The sequence below is a fragment of the Opisthocomus hoazin genome, chromosome 2 (assembly GCF_030867145.1).
Source record: "Opisthocomus hoazin isolate bOpiHoa1 chromosome 2, bOpiHoa1.hap1, whole genome shotgun sequence".
NCBI classification, from domain to species: domain Eukaryota; kingdom Metazoa; phylum Chordata; class Aves; order Opisthocomiformes; family Opisthocomidae; genus Opisthocomus; species Opisthocomus hoazin.
Genome location: NC_134415.1, coordinates 74,639,568 through 74,666,234, shown reverse-complemented (window position 1 = coordinate 74,666,234; position 26,667 = coordinate 74,639,568). Strand labels below are relative to the sequence as shown.

The 26,667-nt window shown below is 44.0% G+C and overlaps 1 protein-coding gene across 2 annotated transcripts in view; it reads right to left on the bottom strand.

Moving 5' to 3' along the window:
• The window catches only part of CEP85L (centrosomal protein 85L), a 157,556-nt gene that overhangs the window by 118,075 nt on the left and 12,814 nt on the right, over positions 1-26,667 (bottom strand). Inside the window, exon 1 of one of the 2 annotated variants that reach the window (XM_075414158.1) lies at positions 7,127-7,241. The exons of the other annotated variant lie outside the window; for it this stretch is intronic. Coding sequence (XP_075270273.1) covers positions 7,127-7,175 — 49 coding nt within the window. The 5' untranslated portion in view covers positions 7,176-7,241. Of the gene's footprint in view, positions 1-7,126; positions 7,242-26,667 lie in introns of those variants that run through there. 2 annotated transcript variants of the gene reach the window in all.

Here is a 26,667-nt window from a genome sequence, read left to right as displayed (position 1 = left end):
TTGGCTTAAAAAGATGACACTCCGGCTTCACTTGAGTCATTAGGAGATTTTGCTTACAAACTTCCAACGCTCATGTCACAAGGCACAACTTTTCCCTAAGCTCAGCTTCAACTCACACCTATTCAATATAAGCAAGGACAATACTCTGGAATTTAAAAAGAAAGAACAGTAGTAAAAAAAAGAAATCCTGCACACTGTACACCATCAACCCTACCTAGGATACTTCCAGTCAAAATTGGTACTCCCTGTGTTTCCATCTTCACAGCTACAATCACTTTTGATGTAAAAGTTCACATTACAATAATTCTACTGAGCACATACAAGCCCTTGTTCAATCAGTTTGGCATTTCGGATGATGAAATGACCAGAAAGAAGTTAAGATCTCAACTGTTAGCTTTGTTTTCCGTAAAGTCTCTAACAAAAGTGACAAAGTTTTAAGTAATGGTATTTTCATTGCCTTTTAGTGCTTCTAGCTGGATCACTATACTCCCACTTTGTTTTCTTACTAGCCACAGATCCATTGGGCCTTTGATCAGTGCTAGTCAATGAACTTTTATACAAAGCATTAATTCTCAACTATAATAACATCTCCAAAGGTTCAGAATTGCCAAAACGTATAAACAGCTTTGCTATAGAGTTGGCATTCAGGAGAGAAGATACCATCTTTTAAAGAAACACAGACTTGAAAAAAAGTCTTGTTTATTCTGAAACATTTGAAAAAGTTGCAGCTTTCCACACCTTCTGGAATCTATGCTACAAAAGGAGTAAAGCAGTCATTAAAAACACAAGGATACCTTTTAAGGAATTGCCGATCTGACTCCAGGACGATTCAAGAATGTTTCTTGTCTGAATACTACGCCGCTGGTCTCTTAACACATTAGGAAGCTGAAAGTTTGAAAAGCATCATTTGCTTGTCTACTTCAGGTATTTTAATCAATAAAGAGGCAGCATGACTTTTCCTTGACACCTCTTGCACTGCCCTTCCTCAGCAAGACTGAGATACTCTCCTACTACCTCTGCAGCCATTATCCATCATTCTGGACCCATTTCAACCTGCATGCGAGTCTACTAATTGGTGGGAGCTATGCTGTCCAGTGGAATTAATGTCACTTTTTCCTGATCCTCTCTCTTAATCTTCCTTGGCCTTCATGGTAAGTCTGAGAATTAACTATATACTTCCTGATGTCATCAGCAGTGGTGAAGCAAGATTGTGCTAGGAGATTTTTCCACTATCCATCAGCGGACTGAAGAGCCAGCCCATTTGACTCCACGTATTCCGCACCCACCTGACACCAGCACAGATGCTTCCTGCAGCAATGTCCCACAGCGGGGTCAGGCAACTGTAAATCCCCCTTTTAGTATTTATTTAACTTTAGCATCCCCCTGATCCAGCTCCCGGAATTCATTTACCATGAGGCTGAACAAGTGCTAGAGTGGGCACACGGGAAGCAGTAAGGATACATGAGCGGAGGTACCCAGAAGGGTGGGAGCAACTACCCACCAGATTATCCCAGCTGTAAAATGAAATCACACCCTGCGATCCACCCACATCTACCTCTTCAGGCAAAAGGAATTTACCTGTCATATCTTCCCACATTTCAGGCACTATCACACCTTGAAAGAAAAAAATAAAAATAAAAAAATCTCAACACCTGCCCTTCTTTTATTTCTGTTAATGACTCCTTTTACACAGGAACAATTTGGTTATCAAAAACCAGCAAAGATCCCTGGGGAATGAGGAAAGAAAGATGCAGTGCCACCTATGGCATGGCTGGCTGCAGGGAAACGGGTCACTCCAGCGCACGGTGCAATCAGTGGGATGGTCGAGCCCCAGCAACCAAGCCAGATGCTGTGGAGAATGGTGCCCGGTGAACGCTAGCGGCCTCAGAGGCAATTTCACCGGGGTCAGCAGTTTTGGGGCACACGAGGGATGACTGATCAGGACTAACACAAACTTAGCATACTTGTGAGCATATTTACATAAGCTATTTGCTGTTATGTGCTCTCCTCCTCCTCTCCAGCCAACCACCTGTGGGCCTCTGCAGCTGATCTGCAGTCTCCCAAACGTCACGTTTAGAACCTCCTCAACTTGCCCTGGGCAGCAAGAAACTCCCATATGGCAGCCTAAGACAGAAACTTCTTCCTTCTTCAGGAGTTGTACCGGGCGCAGATGCCCAGGCGCTGGCGGGCTGCAGGGCAGCCCCGTGCCGGACTCTGCCGATTCCAGCCGGCTCCAGAGGCCCCACCGCAGGGCACAGCCCAGCCCCGCAGCCAAGATGGCAGCGCCCCGGGGAACGTAAGAAAGGGCAGAACACCATCTGGGAGTGACAGGGTGACAAAGTGTAAGAAACAGCCCTGCGAGGCCAGAGGCGAGAGCAGGACGGGAGGAGGAGGAGCAGCAGCTCTGGGCACGTGAGCGAAGGCTCCCCGTCAGCCCCTGGAGAGCCCAAGCTGCAGCAGGCAGCGTGAGGGGGAAGGAGCATGGAGAGGAGCTGCCATGGACTGACCCCATGGCCAAGTCTCTCTTGCCCGTGATGGTACCTGGTAAGCAGTCTCCCTGTCTTCATCTCAACTCACAGGCTTTTCCACCCTGTTCCCCCTCCTGTCCTGCCGCGGAGGCAGAGCCAGCGAGCGGCTGGGTGGGCACCTGGCAGCCGGCCAAGGTTAACCCGCCCCAGCGGTCAGCAAAAAAGCCACTTTATGAATCACATCACAAACACACTGAGCACGCTTTAAAGCTAATCACAACCACCATGAGATGGCTTTACCGTCAGCGCACAGTTTCAAGACACATTTGGGCATCTGAGAAACTACTGACAACTACAAAGTCAGCACTTTTTCAGCCAAAAAACCACCAGCACAGGAACTGACAATCAGTTTAACTCTTTAACTATTAAATCACAGGGAAGTTATACGATAAAACCAAGCATCCAAAGAGTACAAAAGGCAGAGCAGTTGATACTGAACAAGTGTAGTGCTATCCCTCTTTCCCTTAACTGCCCTGTCTACAACAAACCGGCTTTGCTTCCAACAAGGGCAGATGATCCCCTCTGGCTACAACCTCAAGCCATGCAAGAACTATCCGATTTAGCAGGCTTTCAGCTATTCTTACCACCCTGCCTTGTTACCGTATTGGCCAACTTCTCCAACACTGGAAACACATGGGTGCTTTAACAGGTATTAAATGGCTGGTTAAAAATTTAGCATAAATAATTTGTAACCGTAACAAGCAATATTTGGCAGACACAAATCCTAGGCGTTCTTTGGAGAAACTACAGGAGCTCTTATCCTACTGAGCACCTCCCTCACCACCATCCCCTGGTGCAGACTCGACGGCTCAGGCTGCTTTTTACTGTGTGCTTATTCTGCACAACTGTTTAATGCATTCTTCTCAAAATCATTATACTAATTACCACTTCCTTTAATTAAAGTTTTAAAAGGACAGACTACTGAAACCACAGGTCTACACTCAGTCAGCAAATGTTTAACATACAGTTAACATGCAAGAGATTAGATCAATTGCTAACCTTAAAACCAACAATATAATATACCCTTATATCTATCACTCTTTTCTTGCTAAGCAGTTACAACATTCAGATTTTGTACCCATTAAAAGAGTGGATACTATGCCCATAAAAGTCAACTGTCTGAAGGGAGGAAAAGAAAAAGGCATTGTTTTTGAAGGGAAGTAAGTAACTCCTGTTCACCACCACGCAAACACAGAATGTCATTTCACGTCACTGTGATCTGTGAAAGATAGCAGAGGCCATTCTAGCAGCCATTCTTGCAGCTGGAACGTCACATTTTTAAGCTCAGGTAATCAATCTTTACAATGTACCACAGATATATATATACACTTATAACCGGCAACCAATTTGAAGTCTACCCTTGGTAACACTAACTCACCATTTATTGCCTTGCCTAGCCTGCAAAGATAAGCCCACCTTCTCAAGATGTCCTGAGAACTGTCACGTCCACAGCTGCAGACCTCCAACAGCAGACCAACAAAACTTGTTACAGAATGGAAACCACTGCATTTCTTCGCCCCAGCCATTGGCCCTGTCTCACAGGCCTTACGATGTGTTGTGACCTTCTTGCTGCTGACACTTTGACTGTGACATCATTCAAGAATCTTTCAGACCCACACGCGTGGGTTATCATTGCCAACATGAGTTAAGTATGAGAACATGGGCGACTTCTGGGATTTGCCTTACGAACAAATCACGTTGCCAGAGCTCGAGGAGCAGAGGGATGCAGGCTACTATTTTTAGGGAGTGTCAACCACATCCCTTTGAGCCCCTGACTTCTAGTTTTCACCACTTCTTACTTTTATCACCTAAACAGCTACTACCAGACAAATGTCAGTAGTGGTCAACTACTGGTAATATTGGACAGTGAAGAGAAGCTTGACTAGAGGTGGTACAGTTCACTGAAAGTAACAAATACTTGTTATTTCATTTTAAAGATTGTTTGTTTCACTTTCTATAGGCATCTGTTGGACACACACAGCCTAACTAAATGACTGCATGCCTCAAAGGAACAACACATCTAGATGAACACTTTCATACTCTTCCAAGAGTTATTAACCAACCGTGCATTTCAAAGCATGGTCTAGATGAACAAGCAAAGGGCTTGAAATGCTCTATGCCCTTCACAGCAGTTATTTAAATTCCTGCAGCATAGTGGGTAACCGGTACAAACTATGCTGCAAGGTTTTCACAAACAGCTAAATGTGTACAAGATGACTGAAAGACTGTCAGTCAATCATATACGTCTTAAAAACAGCAATTGAATTTTTCAGAACAGGTACTGAGACGGTAGGAAGCGGAATTTATTTTACACAGGCAGCAAACTTTGTCTATCTGGTTGAACATGAAACACGTATCTAAAAAAATAAAATCTCAGTGGCATGCAAACAAGACAGCACATTTTTTTCAGACAGTGCACTCCCACGGAACTGGAGAGCAAGGACAATTCAGAAATGACAGGAGGGAATAAAACTGAAGGGCACAAATTAAATACTCCCCAAGAAGTACCCTTCCCTGTTACATTTCAAGAAAATCAGAATTAATTTGCATCTGTTACTGAAAAATCTGATAATTCTCCTGTGTAAACAGTTACAGATTTCTTCAGTAGACACCCAGCTTTGTCAGGGAATTGCAAAATTTTCAACAAAAATAGGACTTCTAAATAGCCATATCCCTGGATAACTAAAATACAACTAGCAAAACAGAAAGCTTTTCAGTAATAAACACTGCTTAACAACAACACACAGTCATTAACTGTTACGGTCCCCCATCAATATTTAAAAGACAATCAGAATCCATAGAAAGTTAAAGAAATAAACATATTTTGTCAAAAGAAGAATTTCTTCAGCTTGAAATGTAGCTGTTTAAACTCCTGCTTCATTGTAGGACACTGCTGTTACGCGACAAAATACTTTTCCCATGGACAGCTTCCTTCTCAAAAACAAACCAGAAATCTACCTGTCAATAACATAATAGCACTGAATCTCAGTAGCCGTGATCCCTTCATTAAAATATCTGCATGAAGCTAATGAACTTCCTCCTCTTTAGAGGGATTACAAACCTCGCTAAATAGCTTCTCGTCTCTTTCAAAGCAAGACTGCTGAAGGGACTACTATGTTGGAAATTATAACACACAGACCATATCTCAAGGTTAAACCTTTACTTGCTTTCCAACTAACCACCACCCTCCATTAGTTTATCTCAAATTAGAGATTTTTCTATGAGTTTTCCTACCTTACACTTCTACTGCTGACAGATAAACACACATTTTGAACTTTGTATTAGCCCTGAGTGTTTAAAGGAAAATGAAAAAAAAGCATTGCACAAAATTAGTTCTCAAATCTTAAAGACAGTTCTGACAACCAAGCAAAAGTAAAACATTCATCCAACAACTGACTGATCAGAACTGCTGACAAACTCACAGTACTAAAATACTTTATTTGACCCCAAAACAAAAGGCATGACACAGTAACAAATGGTGCCATCCAAAGTTTTATGAAACGGATGTAAAAATTAACATTGACAATCTTTCTAACAGTCTGAAGTTCGTGCCAGTGCGCGCTTGTGATACAACCTTCTAGTATTCCTGCCCCAAACACACACACAAAAAAAAAAAAAATCAAGAACTGAAACACCCTAAATTCCTGCAGTTTCTATCAAATTAACTGAAATCTCTGCACAGTGTACCGAATACCCAGTATCACTGCAAGCTGTAGCACAAAGATAACATAAGTCTATTCTTTGACAGCAAGCATTAAAAAACCCAAAGAACCCCACAACACCTCAACAAGGCAAACGTGATATACATAGAAATTAATAATAACAGTACAGAAAAAAAGGAACAACGTCCTCTTTCACATAATAGGGACTGAACATTGGACTACTTGTAGCGACCCAGGCAGCTGCTGAGAACGTCTTAGCAGCTCTTGTATTTGCAAGAGAAACCCTGTCAGTTGCAAGCAAAACAATCCTGCCATTTAAATATGTCAACTAACTGCATACACAATACGTGGTCATATTTTGCCACCTCAAAATTAGAACATGAATCCGAATTTTTGAAGAAAAAACCAATTATTTCAATAGTTGAGAAATTCTTGCAACGCTCATAACGGCAGAGCCGAACCACAGACCGCCACGGGGACCGGTCGCTTCAGTAACTCGAGGTACCAGGGAGTACCGGCAGGAGCCCTGCCAGGGCACAGCCGGCAGCACCGCCGGCACTCTGTGCCGACCCTGCAGCCGGCGCCCAGCAGAGCCGCCGGCCGGGCCCCCGCCGCAGGCGATGCCCGCTCGGCCCCGCGGCCAGCTCACGCGTCCCCAGCCAAGCTAACAGCTTTCACCGCCCGCTAAAGCCAACACCGAGCCCCCGGGCGGGCGGACGGACGGCCCGCCGCCGCCCCGGCCCTCTCCGGAGGCCCCGCCGCCACGTCCCCCCTCACGGGCCGGGTGCGGGAGGGGGGAAGCGGCTTCCTCAGGCGCTTCTGCGAGGAGCCGGGAGCCAGCCGGGCCGGCGGAGGGGCAGCCGCGGCGGGGCCCCGGCGCCTCCCCGCAGCCCCGTCCCTTCCCGCCCCGCCGGGTCGCGCCGCGCAGCTCCTTACCCGCCCTGCAGCCGCGCAAACCGAGCTGGGGGTGCAGCCCGCCCCACATGGTGCCGGGCCGGGCCGGGCCGGGGGGCCGCCGCTCTCCGGCGGCAGCAACGGCTGCGGCGCGGAGCTGCGCGCTCTCCGGCGGGCGGGCGGGCGGGCCGCGGCCCGGATGGCCGGCGCGGGCGGGCGCTCCCGCTGCCGAGGGCGGTTAGCGAGGGGGGGCCGCAGCCATGCTGCCGGGCCGCGGAGGGCGGTGGGACCGCGCCGCCCCCGCCAGGCGGACAAAACTTGCTCTACTGCGCTGCCGCCGCCGCCTGCCTCTCCGGCGCGGGGAGCGGGGCGGGGACGGGGGCGGGAGCCCCGCCGATGCTGCCGCTGCTCGGGGCCGAGCCGCTCACATAACCCGGCCCTCGGGGAGGGGGCGCGGGGCGGGCGGCCGCGGCGGGGCGAGGCCAGGCTCCGCGGGGACTGGGGGCGAGTCCGGCCCGGCCCGGCCCGGCCCGGCCCGCAGGGCGCGGCCCTGCCGCTCCGTGCATGCTCGGCGAGGCGGCTCCCGCGCCGCGCTCAGGCCGCGCCGGGGCCGCGGCGGCGGTTCGGGCCCTGCCGCTGGCCCCGAGTCTGTTGACGGCATCGTCCGGCCGCCCCCGAGGGCTGAGTCCCGGCGGGAGCCGCGCTGGAGCCGGGGGCGAGGAGGGGCCCGGGAGGCAGCGGCGTGTGGCGGTCGGCGGGGCAGGCACTTGAGCGGGTGTAAAGATAATTGGCAAAGAGAAGTGAAAGGCCTTGCTCCCCGATTACGGCATTGGAAACACCCAAGGATGGTGGGTGCAGACTTGGTAGAGTTTGTAATAAAATCACAGTTTTCCTGTACTTTTTTGCTCTAGCAAGAAAACAAAGTGGCGAGAAAGGATTCATAACGTTCATTTGAACAATCCGTTCCACCGAAAGATCCTCGGTATCACCATAAAGCTCAACCCACAGGACTGGAAACAAAATGCTGCAGTCAGCAATAATTCAAACCCAGTAAGAACCTCCCTCCCCCCAGCTGCTCTGAGCCTGCTCCAACACTTGGAGAGAGGGCTCCGCAGCAGCAGCCTGCGTCTCGCTGTTGTTTTGCCCAGTGCTCCCCATCGTAAGCTGCCTTCCCAGCAAATGTACCCTGACTCGACCAGCGACAGCCAGACAGAAACATGATAAGGAGAAAGTACTTGGGCAGCTTCTAACTTCAGTGTAACCATCCCGAAATTACAAAACCCATCACCAGCAAGACGAGAAGAGCAAGGCTTTAGCACGGCAGAGGATGATGGACATGGCAGCTTAGGGAGGTGAGGGAAAGCAGGAGCAGTTCTGTGTTCGTGTGGAAACATTCGCAATCAATATCTGCGTTCAGACACTTCCTGCTGGCCTGATGCATTTTCAATTAGTGGCTGATGATCACAGAATAGCTTTTATCTCTTTGGAAAGTTACATGTTATATTTCAGCACAAGTCGTATTTTATTTATGCCTAGCTAGCTATTCATGATGTACTCGGTAAAAAAGAGGCCTCAGAAGTACTGGCAAGAGGATGTGGAAATGCTGCGTATTGTTATTTCATTCTCTTTCTTACCCATGTAAAGCCCTTATGTACTCACTGAACACCCCAGACGATGTGCATTCCTCACCAGCTCATTTTAACTGTGGAGCGTAACTCTCACTAGGTGTTTTGTAGGTAGAGTTGTACAAACATAGGCTTCAAAAAGTTAGGAAATACTGAATAAAAACCCCAAATACTAAAACTCCAGGAGATCCCATCAAAACCTTCAGACTGTTGCTAGAAGTCCAGTAAAAAGGTCAGAAGCCTTTTCAAGAAGCCACAAATACCAGCTTACAGTATGAGACCAGTGCAGGAAACTAAATTATCGTTGTTAATGCCTCAGGGAAGTTGTCCAACCTTTCAACCCTAAAGCCAACTTCAGTACTGAAGAATGTTAGTGAGAGCGTGGTAGGTAAACGTGAATACAAGAAAGAAGAAAAGCTAAAGTATCTTGCAAGACACTTCAGACCAAGAAACGTGTAAACAGCTTAGCTCAAGACCTCTTTAAAGGATTTGTCTGCATGTAGCATTTGTTGCATGCCATTTTGTCAGACAAGCATGTGTACTTAGCATGGGGGATCCAGTGACCTGTGAGGAAGCTGAATAATCAAGAAGGGGAACGTACCTAGCAACAGGCGAGGAGAAAAATTGCCTCATTGCTGCTGAGCTCTGGAGGTTGTGATGCTGTCCTGTAATGCAGCTGCAAGAATCCAGAGGCATATCATGACCCCAGAAAGCTGCATGCCTGGAAAAGGTGTGGTAACAGTTCCTCCATCTCCTAAGAAATGTCACTGCAGTGTTTTTATGTACCTTGGTATTGCCGTTCATGGAAGCTATGTATCTCCTGCCTACTCATGAGGAAACAAAACAGATAAAAAATCCGAGATGAGGGTGGCAGAGCCCAGCCAGGAGGTCTGGCTGATTCATCTCCCGTAACGCAGCTTGTGGGGGACGCAGGCCCAGCAACGCCGAATCTTCCGAGGTGTCCCCATGGGGGCACCCGCCCTTTGACAGCGCTACTGCTCGGAGCAGGAAGGGAAAAAATGTTGAAGCGGTCAAATAACAGAACCTGAGACACGTTCATCCTTTTGATTGGATTTTAAGTTGTTTTTATAGAAACTCAATGTAATTAGTAAAGCTTTTTTGCTACGGAAAACCTCGGTGTTATCTGTCTGGAAACCGGGCCAAACTGAAGCCAGTAGTTTTACTCTATGAACAAATTTAGCATCTTAATGCTTTATTCACTGTCCAGCAATGTTTTACATCTGCAGTCTGTTTATGTATGCAGTTTGGGAGCCGTATTTGTTTTAGATTTTCAAAAACCTCTTGAAAAACTGTGCTAACTGGCTTGGCCCTCTTGCGGAGAGGAGTTTGTGCTATTTAATGCCTCTGAAGCAAGCCCCAGCTTCCACATGGACCTCAACCTGGCAATGCAGCGGGCCCTGAGGACACCCCAAGCCCCTCTTCTGACCGGATATCTGTTGTCCCACCCACGACGCCGAGCCATGCAGAGCTGGTGGGTGGTGCTGGCTCTGGTCTGGTCCGCGTCTGTTTGTCCCTCTGTGCCTGACGGAGCCTACCTACACCAAAATGACTTGCATTGGCTTATCACCCCTTGCTTCTCTTGGGTTGGTAGGAATTAGGAGCGTGGCAATCTGTGTTCCAGTACTGCCCCCCTCAAGAGGGGTATAAAGGTCTCGCTACTTGTAGAAGATGGCAGCGTGGTAGAAGGGAAAACTCATGTAACCTTACACGTGAATCCTCAGTAAGGGGACACAGCCCGCTTCCCTGGGTGATTACTGTGAAATGTGATGCTCCAGACAATGAACGGACTCAGGTTGTTATTGTCTGAAAAGCCTTCTCCCCACCTCTTTCTTCTGACACAAGCACCATCCTCTTGGCACGATCAACAAAGAAAAATTACAATAGAAAGTAACAGCTTAAGCATTGGCACTAGGCAGATGCTGTCTCATTAAGGTCAATTGCAGCACATCTTACCCAAGGGTTTGTGATCTGTTTCCAGGTTCAGAAATCACATCTCTTTTTTTCTGCCCCCCCCTCGAGTAAAAATATAATGCTCTGAATGGAATTAAGCTGAAGCATAACCTCTGAAAGCAGCATTTTTCTTTTATTAAAACCAGAAACACATTCAATATTTATTCTACACACTTGCTTTCACATTTAATAGAATTAAAAGATTATTAAAAAAACCCAAACGCTAAATAGCTATACATTGTTCCAAGAGAATGCAGACTATTTCCCTTATGTAGTTAAGGCATCAAGCATGTGTGCATTCTATCAAAATGCAACAGAGGCATTTCTGCAAACACATCTATATTGTAAATGACTTTGAAATTAAAATCACAAATTTTCAGCTATTGAAAGTAGTACGGAGTACAGAAATCCTTTTCCTCCACCCACAACTTTTTCAGTTGAACACTGTGTCCTAGCAAAGTCTAAGCAGCCTTTAAGAGGCCTTAGAGCAATTCCTTCTGCTGTGCAAAATATGGCTACGTAAGTCATAGAGTTATTAAACCCTATTGGGCGCACTATAATTAAGAACAGATTATTTTACCTAATCACCTTGCACCCCTGCTGGTGGGGGCAGGTGGGCCTGCAAAAGGCTGAAACATTCCACAGAACGTACATTGCGTGCCCTGCACAGCAGTAACAACAAGCCGTGTAGCCCGACATTTGCAAGGCAGGCATCAGGAAATAACGCCGGGTACGCAATGTTTTCACCTTTGCCTTTACCAGCAAACGAGAGTGCACATCTTTCGCAAATGAATGCAAACTGATACCGATTTAAATATGCTTTGCCCTGCACTTGCAGTAACAGCTTACACCATGGGAGAGAATAAAACCAAGCGGCTTGTTGTTACCGTAGCTGTGGTTTATTACCAGCCTCCTGAAATTTCAGATTCTTCTTGATGTTCCAGGTTTCAGAATCAGATTTTCACCTGGGAATCTCAGCCTGAAAATGTTTTTATTTACATCATTGCTAGAAGACCCTTGGGTGGAACAAACACTTTGGGGTTTTTTCATCCTACAATTTTAAAAGAAGTCTAAGAGATTTGAATCAACTCTATGTCATCAGCTCTGATACTGCAGGAAGAAGAACATATGCAGGGGGTGGGACCCAGTGACATCTAACCAGTAACTTATGAAGATAATCAGAAATTTCCCAGGTGTGTTTTTCTCAGGGGGAAAATTCTGAGTTCTGCTATTCTACCTTCCCTTTTCTCCACCCCCTCCTCTCCTAGAGGCAGTGGGAAAGAAAGGGAAATACAAGTCACTTGGGAGGGGATGGAGAGAATATGTAAAACCTTACAGGCTGCAGGCAGGCTGCCTTCTCCCAGGAGTCCAGGGTTGGCTCCTAGCACACTTAAGAGCCGGACTGCCTGCAGTGGAGCAGCAAGCCTCTTCCCCTAGCCCCAGTGGGACTCACTCACGTATCTAACTTCCTTTCAGGACATAACACTTCAACAAAAAATATTTTTTAAAAATTGTTTCTCCTACTCACATTGCACGATTTTTTTTGCAGTCTCTCCAGTCCTTTAGTTCTTGAGACCACTCAAGTCACCTTCACTTTCTCTGAACTCACTTTTTTTTGTTTTCCCAGTCGGTCTAAGACAAAAAGAGATAGCAAGCTGTAAATCCTCTGGAGAGAGAGGGGTGAGATGTCTTGGTAATATTCTACATCTGTTATGATGCTGAAACATCTGAGGAAGGCCATATTTGGGACCTGTTGCTGTCTAGAGGCTTCTCTGTAATAATTTTTAAAAAATGATAATGTGGTGCTTGACAGTATTCTTTGGTATTCTTCAGAGAGAAAGACCAACAAAATGAAGAAAACGAAGGCGTGAGATAACTGTGCTACCTACCAGTCCTCAGGCCAGGCAAGCACAATTCAGTTTCAAAATGGCTGTGCTAAAACCTTTTGAATTTGGAGTCATCAAAATACTGAACTTTTCGTGTTAACTTTTTTGTGCTAAAACTTATACTAAAGCCTAGGAAGACTCAGCAACGCTGCAGTTCAGGTTCTCGATCCAACTGCCATTGGCAGTGCTTGTGTTCTGACAGTTGACCTTTTACTTCCAGGCAGTCGTGTTTGCCTCTGTGTTATACCCAGACAAATGAGTGCAGAAGGATAAAGCACTGGATGATATCTCTATACGATGATTTGCAGACCTTTTAAGCTTCTTATGTAGGTTAAACTCCATCTGAAATGTGAAGTAACTGCCTTATTAGAAGGGCAAAACAGCATTTAGCCTGACCTGTTTAAAACCTACCTGCTTTAAAGGTTAATGAAAAAGCATCCCCCTTGTATGCAGTCATGGAAACAAAGGATCAGACCCTGCAGTGAGGTTCCCTGCTCTGTCCCTACCTCTGCGCAGAAAGCAATAAATCCTGTTTTCCTTTTGCAACAAACATCCGCCCCTGAATGACATAACTTTTGAGAAATACAGAATTTAAAATTACAAGTGACTGCATACAGGAAGGCCAAGTGCACTACAGCACAGCCAGCCAGCGATGCAACAGGGTATGAATACTTGGAAATGGAGATTTCTTCCAAATGGCCATCATTATCTGCTTATAGCCTGAAATATGTAGTTCGTTTACTCCAAGTCAGAAATACAACCTATGCACGTTACCAGTCAGAAAATTATCTGGTTGCTTGTGTTTGAGCCAAACCCAGTATTGCTGCAAAGGGATGAAATTTCAGTAAAGTCAGTGGAGTTATGCCAGCACTCGGTTTAGTCAGCTCAGTACTGTCATATGCCCATATGTGAAAGTCGGATGGAAAAATTTATTTCATGCTTTAACTAGAAATACGATTAACTCAATGAAGCTCCCCACCTCATTTTTTTCTCCATTGACTTTTATTCTACAAAAATCACTGACATTGATGCTACAATAATTCACTACTACATACTGTAATAACGCATCAGTATTATAATAATTTGCTTTCTCTCAGCAGTGAGAGGCCCGTGCCTAAAACGACGGGGTATTCTATGCTCGTAGAATAAAATCCAGTTCAAAAGGACGCTTTTAGGCCCACCCAGCAGGCCACTGCAGATGCCTCAGAACCAGCCAGCTCCCGGTACACTGCACAGGGGCCGGCAGCCGTCGGCCATGGCACTGCTGGGACCTTCCCAGTGTACGGGACAGGCTGCCTTTGGGAACACTGTGGTTTTGTTATGCCAGAGACTGCAAAGCACAGCTGGCTTGTGTCACGGGCTTCAGATCCTTCAGTCTTTTCAATAACATTTTCACATTAAACTGATAAGGTATATATTAGCATATACTTTTCCATACAAACCCAGACCACCAAAATAGGTAGAAAATGACTGAAGTGCAGAAAGTGGACTGTACTAGTTTGTACTGACCACAGTGCCCATCGGGTTTGTTTCGCAGGACCTCAGGGTTAGTAGATGACATACGTACGAATCCACCACTGTATCCTTAGACTGTTTTGCTTTTGACTTAAAATTAACACAGACAAGAGTCGTTATTAAAAGTAACGTTGTGGCTCTGGCTTGGCGGTAAGATCGCTCTCTAGTGTTCTACTTTTAATGCATTGCTTGAGTGACCAAATTGATCTGGGAGACATTTTAGTAAACATGCAACCTGATCTTTGGTCACAGAGACAACAACAAGAAATTGAGCTTCTAAGTCAGCATGTAACTTTAAATATACATAAATAAAAGAAGCATAGAAGTTTATGTATTGCTGCTTGAATCGTTGTGGACTGTCCCACTGATTTAGGAGTCCCATGGTTCAAGAATTGCACATCATGTAGTGCACTGGTGTACCAGTCTAATACCTCAAATAAGAATATCTCGTCAAATCAATGAAAATTAAGTTGAAGAATCATAATTCCAATTTTCTGGTTAATGCAGGGCAGTACGGCACAAATATGCTCTATACTTTAACCATTTAGTTCTCAGCATTACTGTCTTCTGAGCCAAATATCGGAAGGTCAATCCAGAACATGGGAACATCCACCTAGCTTCTGAAGGAAGGCTGATTGCCATCTGTTCACAAAGTAAGTAGCCTGAACCACCCAAACGAAATGCATTAATGGGAGAAGAGAAATAGCCTCAGATTTTGAAGCTGGCTGCAACTTTACAAAACAACACTATGTATATGCTCCCAAAGCGAAAATTATAAAGAGCCAAAAATACACTGAAACAGGACACGACAAGCAGAGGAGGAAGCTAAAATGGACAGCAGCTAATATGCATTAAGAAAGTGCAAGAGGCAGTCATACACGAGACTCCTGCCTGCAAGCTACTCAAGCGAATGCTCCATGAAGTCGATTCATTCATGGAAGTCCTTGCTGGAAGACGCCACTGAGCTTACATTCCGTGAGCCTTTCACCATGTTGGCCCTGCTGGAACGCATCCCCAGCAGTCACCATGAGAAGATCTGTACTTAGCACAGCCACTGCGGTTACAAGATAGAACAGAAAAATGGGAAAGAAATTAAAAGGAAGCAGACAGCTGTAATAAAGTGTTTTTAAATGCATACAAATATTACCTGCCTTTCACTTCCGTGCTTGAAGATAACTGCTGCAAGGATAAGCTAACAAAATTTGGATTAAAACCACAAGAAAACCATGTATTTTGCAAAGGTAGAACTCAAGAACTAAGTTTAAAAATTATAAATTGAATCGCATATTCCGAAAACACATCTGGTGCATTTATGTTGCTGCTGTCAGATATTACCAATATACAAGAACACATAAGTTTGAAGCATAATATATGACCTCTGAAAGTTGACTCTAATAGACCTTCAAAATAATCTAAAAGACTTAAAACCCCAGAAGTATGTGACAAACTCTAAAAGCAGAACATAATCAAGCAGTAGTATCTACTCAGTGCTATATATCCTTAAGCTTACATACTTTGATTTAAACAAATCAGTCTTCCTTACAGAGATAAGAAAACTGAGCTGTGTAAACTGACCATTTTAATTGACTCTATATTTAGCCTTTGCTGTGTCATGCTTTAACTGCTGAAACTGCCTCTACTGAAACAATAAAATATCACTAGAAAAAAAAGAGTAATTTTTTCATCATGTCATCATGAGACACATTAAATGTTAAGAATAAAGCTTCACCTTGCAAGATTTCCACATCATAGAATCACAGAATAATTCAGGTTGGAAAAGACCCTTAAGATCGTGGAGTCCAACTGTTAACCTAATACTGCCAACTCCACCACTAAACCACATCCCTAAGTCCCACGTCTACACGTATTTTAAACACCTCCAGAAATGGTGACTCAGCCGCACCAAAAAGTCCTAAAATTCAAATGAATGATCAACATTTTTTTTCTCTCACCTAAACCTCTTGAAGCTCACCATCACAAACAAAACATGGCCTATTGCAAATTCAAATTTGGGTGAACATAGATGAAAAGAAAATGTTGGTTTAGTTTATTGTTGGAAAAAAACCAAACAGGTAGGTTAGTAACTATGGTAATTCCCTTTGGGCTAGCAAGCCCAATTGTGAGCAAAGTTGGATCAAACAAATCCAACTATCTAGTTTGAGAGGCTGTGAGCTGTATTTCCTAATCTAATAAAGTCCTTAATTTTGCCTCCCTGGGTTTTTTAGCATAATCTTTTACATGCCTTTTAAATATAATTTTAAATGAAACATATATAGGTACTCAGACTGGACAGTATGGTAAGAGACTAGTTTGCTAAAGACTGGTTCATTTAAAATACAAGTAAGCAGTCACTGAAATGGATTTTCTTGCAGAGTCCTGATCAACCATATCTACAGCTGCAAGGATTTCCCACAGAAATCCTTCTTGCTGTCCCAAGCAGTGATTGCAGTACCGAGTTTTACTGCCGCTGGACCTCAGCCACTTCACACATTTCCACAGCACATGGCGCGTGGTGCATACGGCAGGTCCTCCTTGCCTGATGGCGTTTCCACACGGAGCAGGACAACATGGACTTACCAGCTCCCTGATGCGCTGTGGTCGGATTTACCAAAAAAAGGGTGGATACAAGAGTTTTTAGTTGGGCGCGGAGGAGGGTGAGTGCTCGGGGTCCCTGTGGCTCTAAATGTGCTTATTACCTGTAGAATTGTTTATTCAGAGTTCAGTAAGCTGAGCTTTTGTTTAAAATTGGTTTTGTTATAACCGCGATGTCATTATTACTAACCAGTTTCAAGCCTACCATTTAAATTAAATACCTTCAAAAATATACAGGGAGAATCCAAACAGTCCTGTTACTTCTGTGCTGTGCATAGCTGTTAGGAAATGTGACAAATAAATAAAATATTAATTTATAAATATAAAAATGAAAATAAAATTTAAAATGAATACATATTTTAGAAAATGACTTTTCATAATACTTTTAGATACTATTTTCCGAACACTTTAATACTACATAGCCGGCTAAACGAACAGTTATACTAAAGAAGAGGTTTTTATCGAAGACAGCTTTAATTTTTCAAACACCACAGGGTTTTCTGGCAGGCAGAGTATCAGCTTGCCTGCTGAAAACAGTTTTCCCTTGGAAAGAGGAGACAGGTATAGGATGTACCCAAGAAAAGACGATTCCTCTTGGCTGAGCTAAGCAGAAGTATTGACTTATGTCTCCGAAAGGAGTTCTGTATTACAGCAGGGTAAGGTGTTCAGTAGCTATACAGATGGGTTGTTTTCGCTTATGGGTTTGGGCTTTTTTCCCCAAAAAAAGGAAAGGAAGTTGAAATTAGCAGTGAGCTCATAACAGATTTTGGACCCTTAGCAGATGGTAATGAAGACGGTCATGAGCAATATAGTAAAGAGGGTAATTTTCCACATCTGCAGAATGGGAATGGTGGGAATTAAGAAGACAATTCTGATATAACATTAACTTCCAGACCACAATTAAAGCGTAGTAAGCTTTTCAGAAATGAGAAACAGGCTCCTGGTAGGATGCCCTGAATTTTCATTTGCCTCTTGAATGGCATGAAGTGCACTGTCAGTTCTCACTAAATAAAAACAGTCAAATGTAATTTTCTGGATGCTATAAAGGAACGTGTATCTGTACTCTGAAGTAATGCCTTTTCAGAAATGTGTCAGTATCAGCTCCTAGAGCTTTCATGTTCTCCTCAAGAACTCTGCAGTCCGGAAACTGTTCAAGCTTTCTTCAATGTAAAAGTTTTAGGCAGACAAATAAATAGATTTATGAGTCTTTCTTTTCTTGCTTGCCTTCATGCAGGCTGGGCAGTGGGTACTGCAATCCATCTTGGGGGCCCAATCCTGTTCCAAATGAAGCTGGTGACTGGTTTGCTAAGCTCACATAGCGCCAAAAGAGCTATCAGCAAGATAACGCATTTCAATCATGAGCTCTCTTCATACAAAGTGTTTCAGAAAGCAGTAAACAAAGCATAAAGTTGTTTGTCCCCTCCATAAGAATGCAGTGACTTTCAGAAAGAGAACAAAAAACAGAATGAGAGAAAGAACAAGAAAGAGGGAGAAAGGAAGAACGAGACAGAACAAGAGAAGGGGGAGAGAAGGAGAAAGAAGGCAAAAAAAGAGAGACAAAGAAGCAGAGAGACTTAGAGGGAAAGAAAGTGAAAGAAAAAAGGAAGAGAAGGGGAAAAGGAAAGAAAAAGACAGAAAGAGAGACAGAAAGAAGGAGGAAAGGAAAGGAAAGGAAAGGAAAGGAAAGGAAAGGAAAGGAAAGGAAAGGAAAGGAAAGGAAAGGAAAGGAAAGGAAAGGAAAGGAAAGGAAAGGAAAGGAAAGGAAAGGAAAGGAAAGGAAAGGAAAGGAAAGGAAAGGAAAGGAAAGGAAAGGAAAGGAAAGGAAAGGAAAGGAAAGGAAAGGAAAGGAAAGGAAAGGAAAGGAAAGGAAAGGGAGGGAATGAAGGAAACAAGAAAGAAAGAAAGGAGAGAAAGAGAGAAAGCGCAAGAAGAAAGCTCTGATAACATGCAGTTTTGGAGAGACTATTTCTTCATCTTGGAGGGGGGGGGGGAATTTTGGAGAGCAGCGTGGTACCGATTCCTCTTTGGAGCAGTTTATAGAAGTGGATATGCAGATAAATCACATGTGTGTAACTGTAAGGAAAATCGGCCGGGAGAGCCCACTGAGCAGCGAGGCCGCAGCAGGCTCAGCTGTCCCTGTCCTTCCGAACACATCCTTGCTCAATGCCGTGCAGTTTGCTTCCAGGCTGAGGTCTTTTCTGTCACAATAAACAGACAAAGAGAAATTCAAACCAAGCAGCCAACCCTGCTCACTGGCTATACACAGGGGTTTCTAAGAGAGAGGGAAAACAATCCCAGCTAGTCTGAAAGCAAAAGGACATTGCTTAAAGGCAATTATTTCACTCCTCCAATTTGCATTGTCCTTACCCTTCCTTGTATGTGGATCGTTGTTAAATGAGAGAAAGATACAATAGAAAGCCAAGGAAAAAACGTAATGGACATATTCCCTTCTGGGCATTAATATAATCAATCAAGCAGCTACTTCAGTTACCTTTTTTGTGATCTGTCCTTGTTTCTATTAGGAAGGTTTGCAATTCCACTTACAGAGTCCCCCTCCATAGTGAAACAGTGTTCGAGCACAATTATGTATTTCCAGGCAGCAAGATAGCACCACACGTTAACATTTTCCCTCTCAAGACCCAGATGCTACAAGCGAAAATCATGCTTTGGCTCTCTGCATGCTTCTGTTTGGCTTAATTAACTGATCACAGCAATAACCTCAGCTGAAATGGTGCTCGGTGAAACGGTAGGGGGGAGCTGTTTTAGCAGAACTGAATGAAGCTTTTCCCTCAGCTACTACCCAGGCAAGATCCAAGAAGAAAGGGTCAGGGACCTTGGCTCACCACCTTCCTAAACTAGATGGGATTTGGATTTTTGGAGACTGAAAGCAGGATACTGAATAAAGTCTGACGATACCTCCTAATGCTGCACCAGCTGCACCTGAGAACGTTCAGACGTTGGTTTTGGGGGGTTGTTCAGGTCACTGTAGAGAAAGAGAGCCACCGTAAAACTAAGGGCAGAATCTACATTCAAATTCAAACCTTTCTCACAATCTCCCAAAGTACTTTGGATTTAAAATCACTTTGTAACAAGCCAAAATTAGCTTGAAGAGGAAGAATCATTAACATTTGCCCCATTGTCTTAGCTTTGTTTTTTTCAAGTGACTGAATGTCAGTCCAGTCATAAAAGATGATTTTTTTTCCTATCTCCACTACTTGGTGGTGGCACTACTGAGCTTGGTATCCCCATCTCTCCCGTATATTCACCAGAGCAAGAGACCTCATGTTTCTGTGCTCCAGCTGGAGGACCGTACAGAGCAAATCTTCCCATGGTAACCCAGTCAAAACAACGTGCCCCCACTTCTTCATGTAATGGTGCAACACTGAAAGTACTGAAGAGCAGTAGAACAAATGCTTAATAGCATTTATGGTTTAAACACATTTAAAACAAAGATCCTAAAGGATTTTACAAGAATAAACTACGCTTCACAATCATCTCACTGGAATTTTACAGTGTCCATCACAAAGGTTTTCCAGCTATGGATTTTTTTTTTTAGTTCAAGTTTCAACTGGGTAAACTAAGGCATATAGGCTGAGAGTGTATCCAATGACCATAGTCAATTAGTTTAAATTCTGTTTGATTTTTTCATAGTTTAAGACATGATGTGTGCATGGATCCCCAGTGAAGGTATGATGGTTTATTTGCATCGTCCTATAGATGAAGAGTCCCACGTGTTTATTCGGTACAGGGCTGGCTTACTTCAGCAGACCAGCGCATATTAGCCAACTGAAAAGGAATGCAGCAGTCCATCTCCTATAAACACCAGTTGGCTATTTAAGCCTACGCTGCACTAGAAATAGACTTATATCTCACAAACACCACCAAATGTCAGAGCATATCACTTATTCATTGCACGCTATATTATTTTCCTAATCAGATTTTATGTGTCCCTTACTATATAAAGCTGGAGAAATATTCTCATACGCATGAAACACTTCTGCACTGAGGAATTATACTGCTTTTAAATCAATTTATAGACTATGCAGTGAAGGTCAAACTACAAGGCAGAAGATTTAAATTTTGATATGAGTCTTGCTCCTGGTTCAGCAACTGACCTCAAACATGTTCCCTAGCACTCGTTTTTTAACACTGCCTGGCACTGAGACGTTGATGGCTCTGCTTTCTTTTGTCCTATACCATCTTCCCTTGCTGTCCCTCACATCTCCTACTTGCTTAAGCATGACCTCTGGAATATTGTCTGCTCCAAGCTGGATAAAGACAAACAGCCCCAGTATCTCCTAACGTTCACGCAACCACTCTTCACCCAGGTGAAGACCACGTGTAGTCAGGTCTGTAGCCTGCAAACCTCCCTTCAGATGCTGCCTTCTTCTGGCTGAGTAAGGACCATAATCAGTTTTTGTGCCTAGATGGTTCAAGAAAGAAAAAAGACAACATTTGATGCAGGCAGACACTGAAGCCTTAGGATACAACCCTGTCTAATCAATCTATTTCAAACTGCCAGTGGAAGATATGTTTTGGACTGTGCAGTTTTGCCCACAGAGGACATGCTCTGATCTTTTATGCCTCCTCCTCTAGTTAAGCTAGGTTTTCACACCGACAGCAGAGCTATTGTGTGCGTGACATTTACTGCTGGAAATTGATGCTGTGTCTTGGCAATGAATGGAAAATCTGAGCACTAGCAATGAAAAGATATCTTCACAGTGTTCCTTGGTCTCTTGTTAGTCATTCAACTTAGAGGAATTCAGCACAGAGGAAACACTCTGGGTGAACATCAGTGTTCCCAGCACTGGCTGAAATAAAAAAACCCTGCTGCAAAACAGAGTATGGGCACTGAGCGCAACAGGCTCCGGATTTTCAGTGCGCAGCAGTGAAAACCTTCCTGATAGCAAAGTCCCAGCAACCTGGCTGGGGTTTGTTTGGGAAACCTACAGTTTTCTGCACAGGAGAGCAAGCTGGGGCGCGTTGAGTGGAAAAATCTGATTGCTCTGAGGGGTTTGTATTTAGATGCAGCTTTGTAGCCTGCAGAAAGAAGGCATAGTCAACAGGCTAGAAAGCAGAGTGTCATCTGGAGCAGAAGTTCCATGTTTTTTTATAACCTCACTTGAGAACGGTGTCCATGGTCTCTGTCCGACTGGATCCCAAAGGGCCGGCACAGGCTCTTTGCGCAGGCACAGCTCTAAGGCGTTGCATTCACTTACTATTTCACCAGGTTTTATACCACTTATAGATTTCGCCTGAAAACATTTTTCTCTCTGTCTTGATCAGTGTCCTCTCTAGAGAGACAGCGAGCGCCACCGCAGCTGAAGCACCACACGACCTTTCAAAACGTAATTCACAGAGCACTTCCCACGGTGAATGTTGTGTGTGTGTCTGACCACCGTGCGTGCAGCCCGGCACAGTGAGGGGACCAGAGCCAGCTGCAAACTCTGCCTGCCGCCGGCTCCCTCATCCTCTGACCAGCGCACAGGGCTCCACAGCTCTTCTCCTTGCAGTGGCTTTGTAGGTGATGATCTGGAGACGTACAGAGCTTGAATAAGCCATAGGACACAAGTCATTTAAAACTAACCACACTTAATCACAAAAGCATGTAATACGCTGGATTTCTACTCTAGAATTCATCCCTCTTTCAAGCCAGAGGCCAAATAAAAAGAGCCTGCCTGAGGCACAAGATGGTGATTGTAATCACCCTGCTCTTAGCTATGCAGCGAGGATGGCACTCTTATGACAGAGGTGTTGTGCAATGAGCTTTTGCATATCATTCTCCATGCAATTAGATTGAAAGTTGCTGCCTAAAGGACATGTTGAGTATTTATGGCCTGTATTTTCTTATTTTCTTCATATTTATATATTGAAAAATGGACAATATAGCCAGCCAGTTAAGGTGACACTCAAAGTTTTGCTCTTTTTGCAGTGCTAATGTTACTTACAGCATCTGTATTTAACTTTATCCTTGCTGGCAGCGTAGATTAAAAAATAATTCATATTTTAGCTGTTCGCAAATTCTAAAGAAAGTTAATTATTTGGCCATAGAAAAATGATCTGATATCTAAAAACTCTTTCCTGCATGCTTTCCAGAAATTAGGGAAGGAGAAGGAGGGATTTAGTGGATTTTTTTGCAACTCTAAAAGAAGACCGAACTTAAGCAGAAGCTATCAAGCATTTGACTCTCAGAAATTGTTACTGTATTTCTTTTAGGAAAGAGGCAAATCTTCGCCCTTCATTATGTATGAGATGTTTGTCAGACAAAATTTTTCTGGTAAATCATGATGAGGTGTGGCTTTGGCTCTTAAATGGAATATAATTGTTTAATAATTCCATTTTTTCATTACATTTTTACTGAACAGATTCTGGTAGTCACTGAACATTGTGTTTACTACACGATGTGATTTTAAAACATGCACAAACCCACTACTGCTCACAAATGTTTCTGTGGGAGAGTTAAAGCTGTAGTAATTTGGCATCAGAGCACCAGAGTGTGAAGCACTTGGTAGGTTTTTATATTGGATGAGCAAAAAAATGTAGTTGTCTGGAAGAAATAACTCGGAATAGATAAAGAAAAATATTTACACAAGCCCAAATTAATCAAGGTCTTCCTTCATGAAGCACATTCATATCAGTGCTAGCATACTAAAAAACACAAAGGATGCATATGAACATAAAGCCAGACAAATGCGTTTACAAATCAGGCTCCAGGTCACTGAACAAAGGATGTTGCCATTGACACACAGCCACTGGTCTACATAGAGAGATGTACATAATCTGAGTCTGATTTCCAGTAGACAGATGGCATCATTTTGCAAAACCCATTGTATCACAAGACCTTACGTCAACATTGCCATGTCTGTAAGGTAACAACTACTTACTCGGTAACAGATTCCAGGCTTGGTGGTTTTTTACCCCTAGAGCCCTCCAAAGGGACACACAGGAATGTTAACGGGAAGCCAGCTCCGCTGCCTTTTTGGGTGGTGCGCTTCTATTCACTTAGCTAGCTGTCAAGTGCAGTGCGAACAGGCAACTGCAGTGCAGCTCCCCAGGATACAGCAGAGCAGGAGAGAGATCCATCAGCCCACCAAAGATACACCAGCTGATCTGCAGAGCATAAACGACAGAGCCAGCAGGGCCCAGTTTACCTGCTTTTATACCGTCATGATGCCATTTGGTGGAAACCAGCTGCTCTGGTCATGTTCTTCGCACTATACCCAGCCCTGCCACCAGAGCAAGCGGACAAGACCCAAGTGTCTGATGGTCCTATGATCTCTTTCATTTTCAGTAAATTTCATATACTGTGTAGATTGACATTCTTGTAATTAAACAAAAAGAATCACTGTCAACAAAACTCTCAGACATTTAGAGGAAATGTAAATTGATTTCCACAAACTACATCAGCACTGTCAGTACAGTATTAAGCCCAGTAAAATAAGATTTTTTAAAATGTATCTGCCCGTTTCACAATCTGAATACATCGCTAATGACTCTCCATCTCTAGTTATTTATAAACTTCTTGTCAAACACAAATTCTCTTGGAATCACTGCATACATCCCAAATCAACAAATCACTGGGTATTTCATAATGATGGGTTATCAAGTAACTCACAGAAAGAGTTGCATGAGCGGGACTAGACTAAGCTTAGAGAAGAGAAGTATGAATGTCCCATCCCCACTCCTAGACTGGCATTATTAGTGCCCTTATTGATGCCTAGCATCAGTAGGATAATAATATCTTTTTTCCATGGGGGACTAAATCAAGATCAGTTTAGATGTGGCCTTGTTCTCAGCTGAGATAGGTGGATCCCTGGGTCTCCAAACAGATAACCTGCTCCCCGAGCTGCCCAGCATCCCAGGAGGCCGGACTCCACAGGGCCTTGCCTTCTGAAGCCCCCAGCCCCGAAGCTTCCCTGCAGCTGCCTCCCTGGGCTTGTCCCCTGCCCTGCCGGGGATGGAGCTGGGCTGGCCTGGCAGCACACCACACCGGCCGGCAGCGAGCCGCATCTTTTGTGCGGTCACCTCGGAGCCAGGCTGCCTCCCCTCTTGATACTTTGCTGAACTTGCAAGCAAAATGGACATCTTGCTGCAGAAAGCCATGGTTCTGGTGCATCAAGAGGCCTTCTGCTGATAGGTCCTACCAGAAAGCATGCAAGCACTGCTCCTGCCGCCTGGCAGAAAGCCACTGTGAAGCAGCAAGGTGTCCAGCCAAAACAGGCACAAGCTGTACCCTCAGAGTGGCCGCCTTTTTGACCAGAGCCATACTCCTCCTGGCCAGGGAATGCCCAGGGACACTGTCCTTTGCTCCCGAGACAGCGCAGCGGCACCTTGTTTTCCGAATCAGACATGGTCTGGCTCTAGAAGTGATTATCACAGTAAATTTTCCCAGCAGGAAGGACATTTTTTTATTTATAGTGAGATAGCAAAACGTACAAACAGAAGAGATTTTATACAAACACGTTTATTTTTCTAGAGCACTCACAAAAGCTGTTGTATTTGGCAATGAGTTTAACAGTCACTTGTGTTGTTCAACCCTTTACCTTTAAATAACACCTAAATTCATTAGCTGTATTGTTTTATCTGTGTGCTCCATGATGCTGCTGCAGGAAAAACCACTGCAGCTATGTGCACCTCCCATAGTTGCACACTGTATAATTCATAATTAGAAGAGGAACAGGAAAACTCACTCCTTTGGATTTTGCACAGCCTGATACATCTCCACAAATAAGAGTACTAAACAAAACCTTCCCATCATTTTATCTTTTACTTCCAGACCCATTTTTGTACAGGAATCAGTGAGAAGAGTCCCAGCTGCAGAAAGTGCACTGGCTCTGGGAGCAGGCAGTTGCTGCCATCAGCTCAGTAGTGTTACGTCTCTACAGGTCCCATCTACAAAAAGCCACACAGGAATCCCAGGAGAGATACATTGTGTTAGACAGTCTACGTGGACCTTTCACCAGTAGTTTTCTGGTTTTCTTTCTCCTCTTCTCTATTTTACATCATTCCTCTTAGAACTGAAACCACTTCAGGCTTAGGAACTAAATCCAGGGACTTCTGTGCAAGTTTTGACCCAGACCTGCACATAGACCTTGTGAATCCAAATGTGATTCCTATTCTATTACCTCTGGCGTTTGATTTTTTCCTCTGTTCAAGTCTCACCTTTTACTGTCATCTTCATAAGCAATCATACAGAAGTGCAAGAATTGTTTTATAGGTTCAAACATTTCACTCTTGGCTGCTTCAGAAAACGGACAGACCACTCATGCTGAAAGTCTTCTCCTCCTGCTGCCTTTGCTTCCGCAGCATCGCTGACAGCACATTTATATCCTGAAGCAAAGGGCCCTACCGATTCCTCTGTGTGATCTGAGATGGTGAAAGTGCTCTCTGTTATCGAAGTGCCAAAAACCAAACCCAGTAAACCCAGGTATCTAAACTAACTCAGAAGAAACTTAGCAAACCAGGCTCCTCTGGAGAGCTGCTCCTTCTCCAAAGGGTTTATGGTTTTGCCTACAGATCACAAAAATATAAAGTGGATCAAGAAGATAAACACGACTATAAAGTCAGCAAGGCTGTACTTTTAAATCCTATTCTAAAATGTCCTACATATAAAACTAGTCACTGTAATCCCTACATAAAGTATTCACTACTTTTATAGACTGTTTTAGAAACACTAGGAAACATTTTGTGTATTAAACGGTGTTAAACTTATCACTTTTTGTCCTATAGCTATTATTTTATGGTTTTGTATACAGAGACTTTTCTTTAAAATTTTTTTGTGCAAGTTGTAGACAAACGTGTGATATCTGCATGGTGGAAACAACGCACAGTTAAAATCATGGAGCCATATCCTGCACACACTTACTTTGCTGTAAATCCCAAGTAACTCTGCTGACCTCAATGGATTTAAACTGGTTTTATAATGAAATGCAGAAATTGTTCTGTATTTCCACTGATTAAGCTTCAAAGTAATTTATTTATGATATTTTCTGAG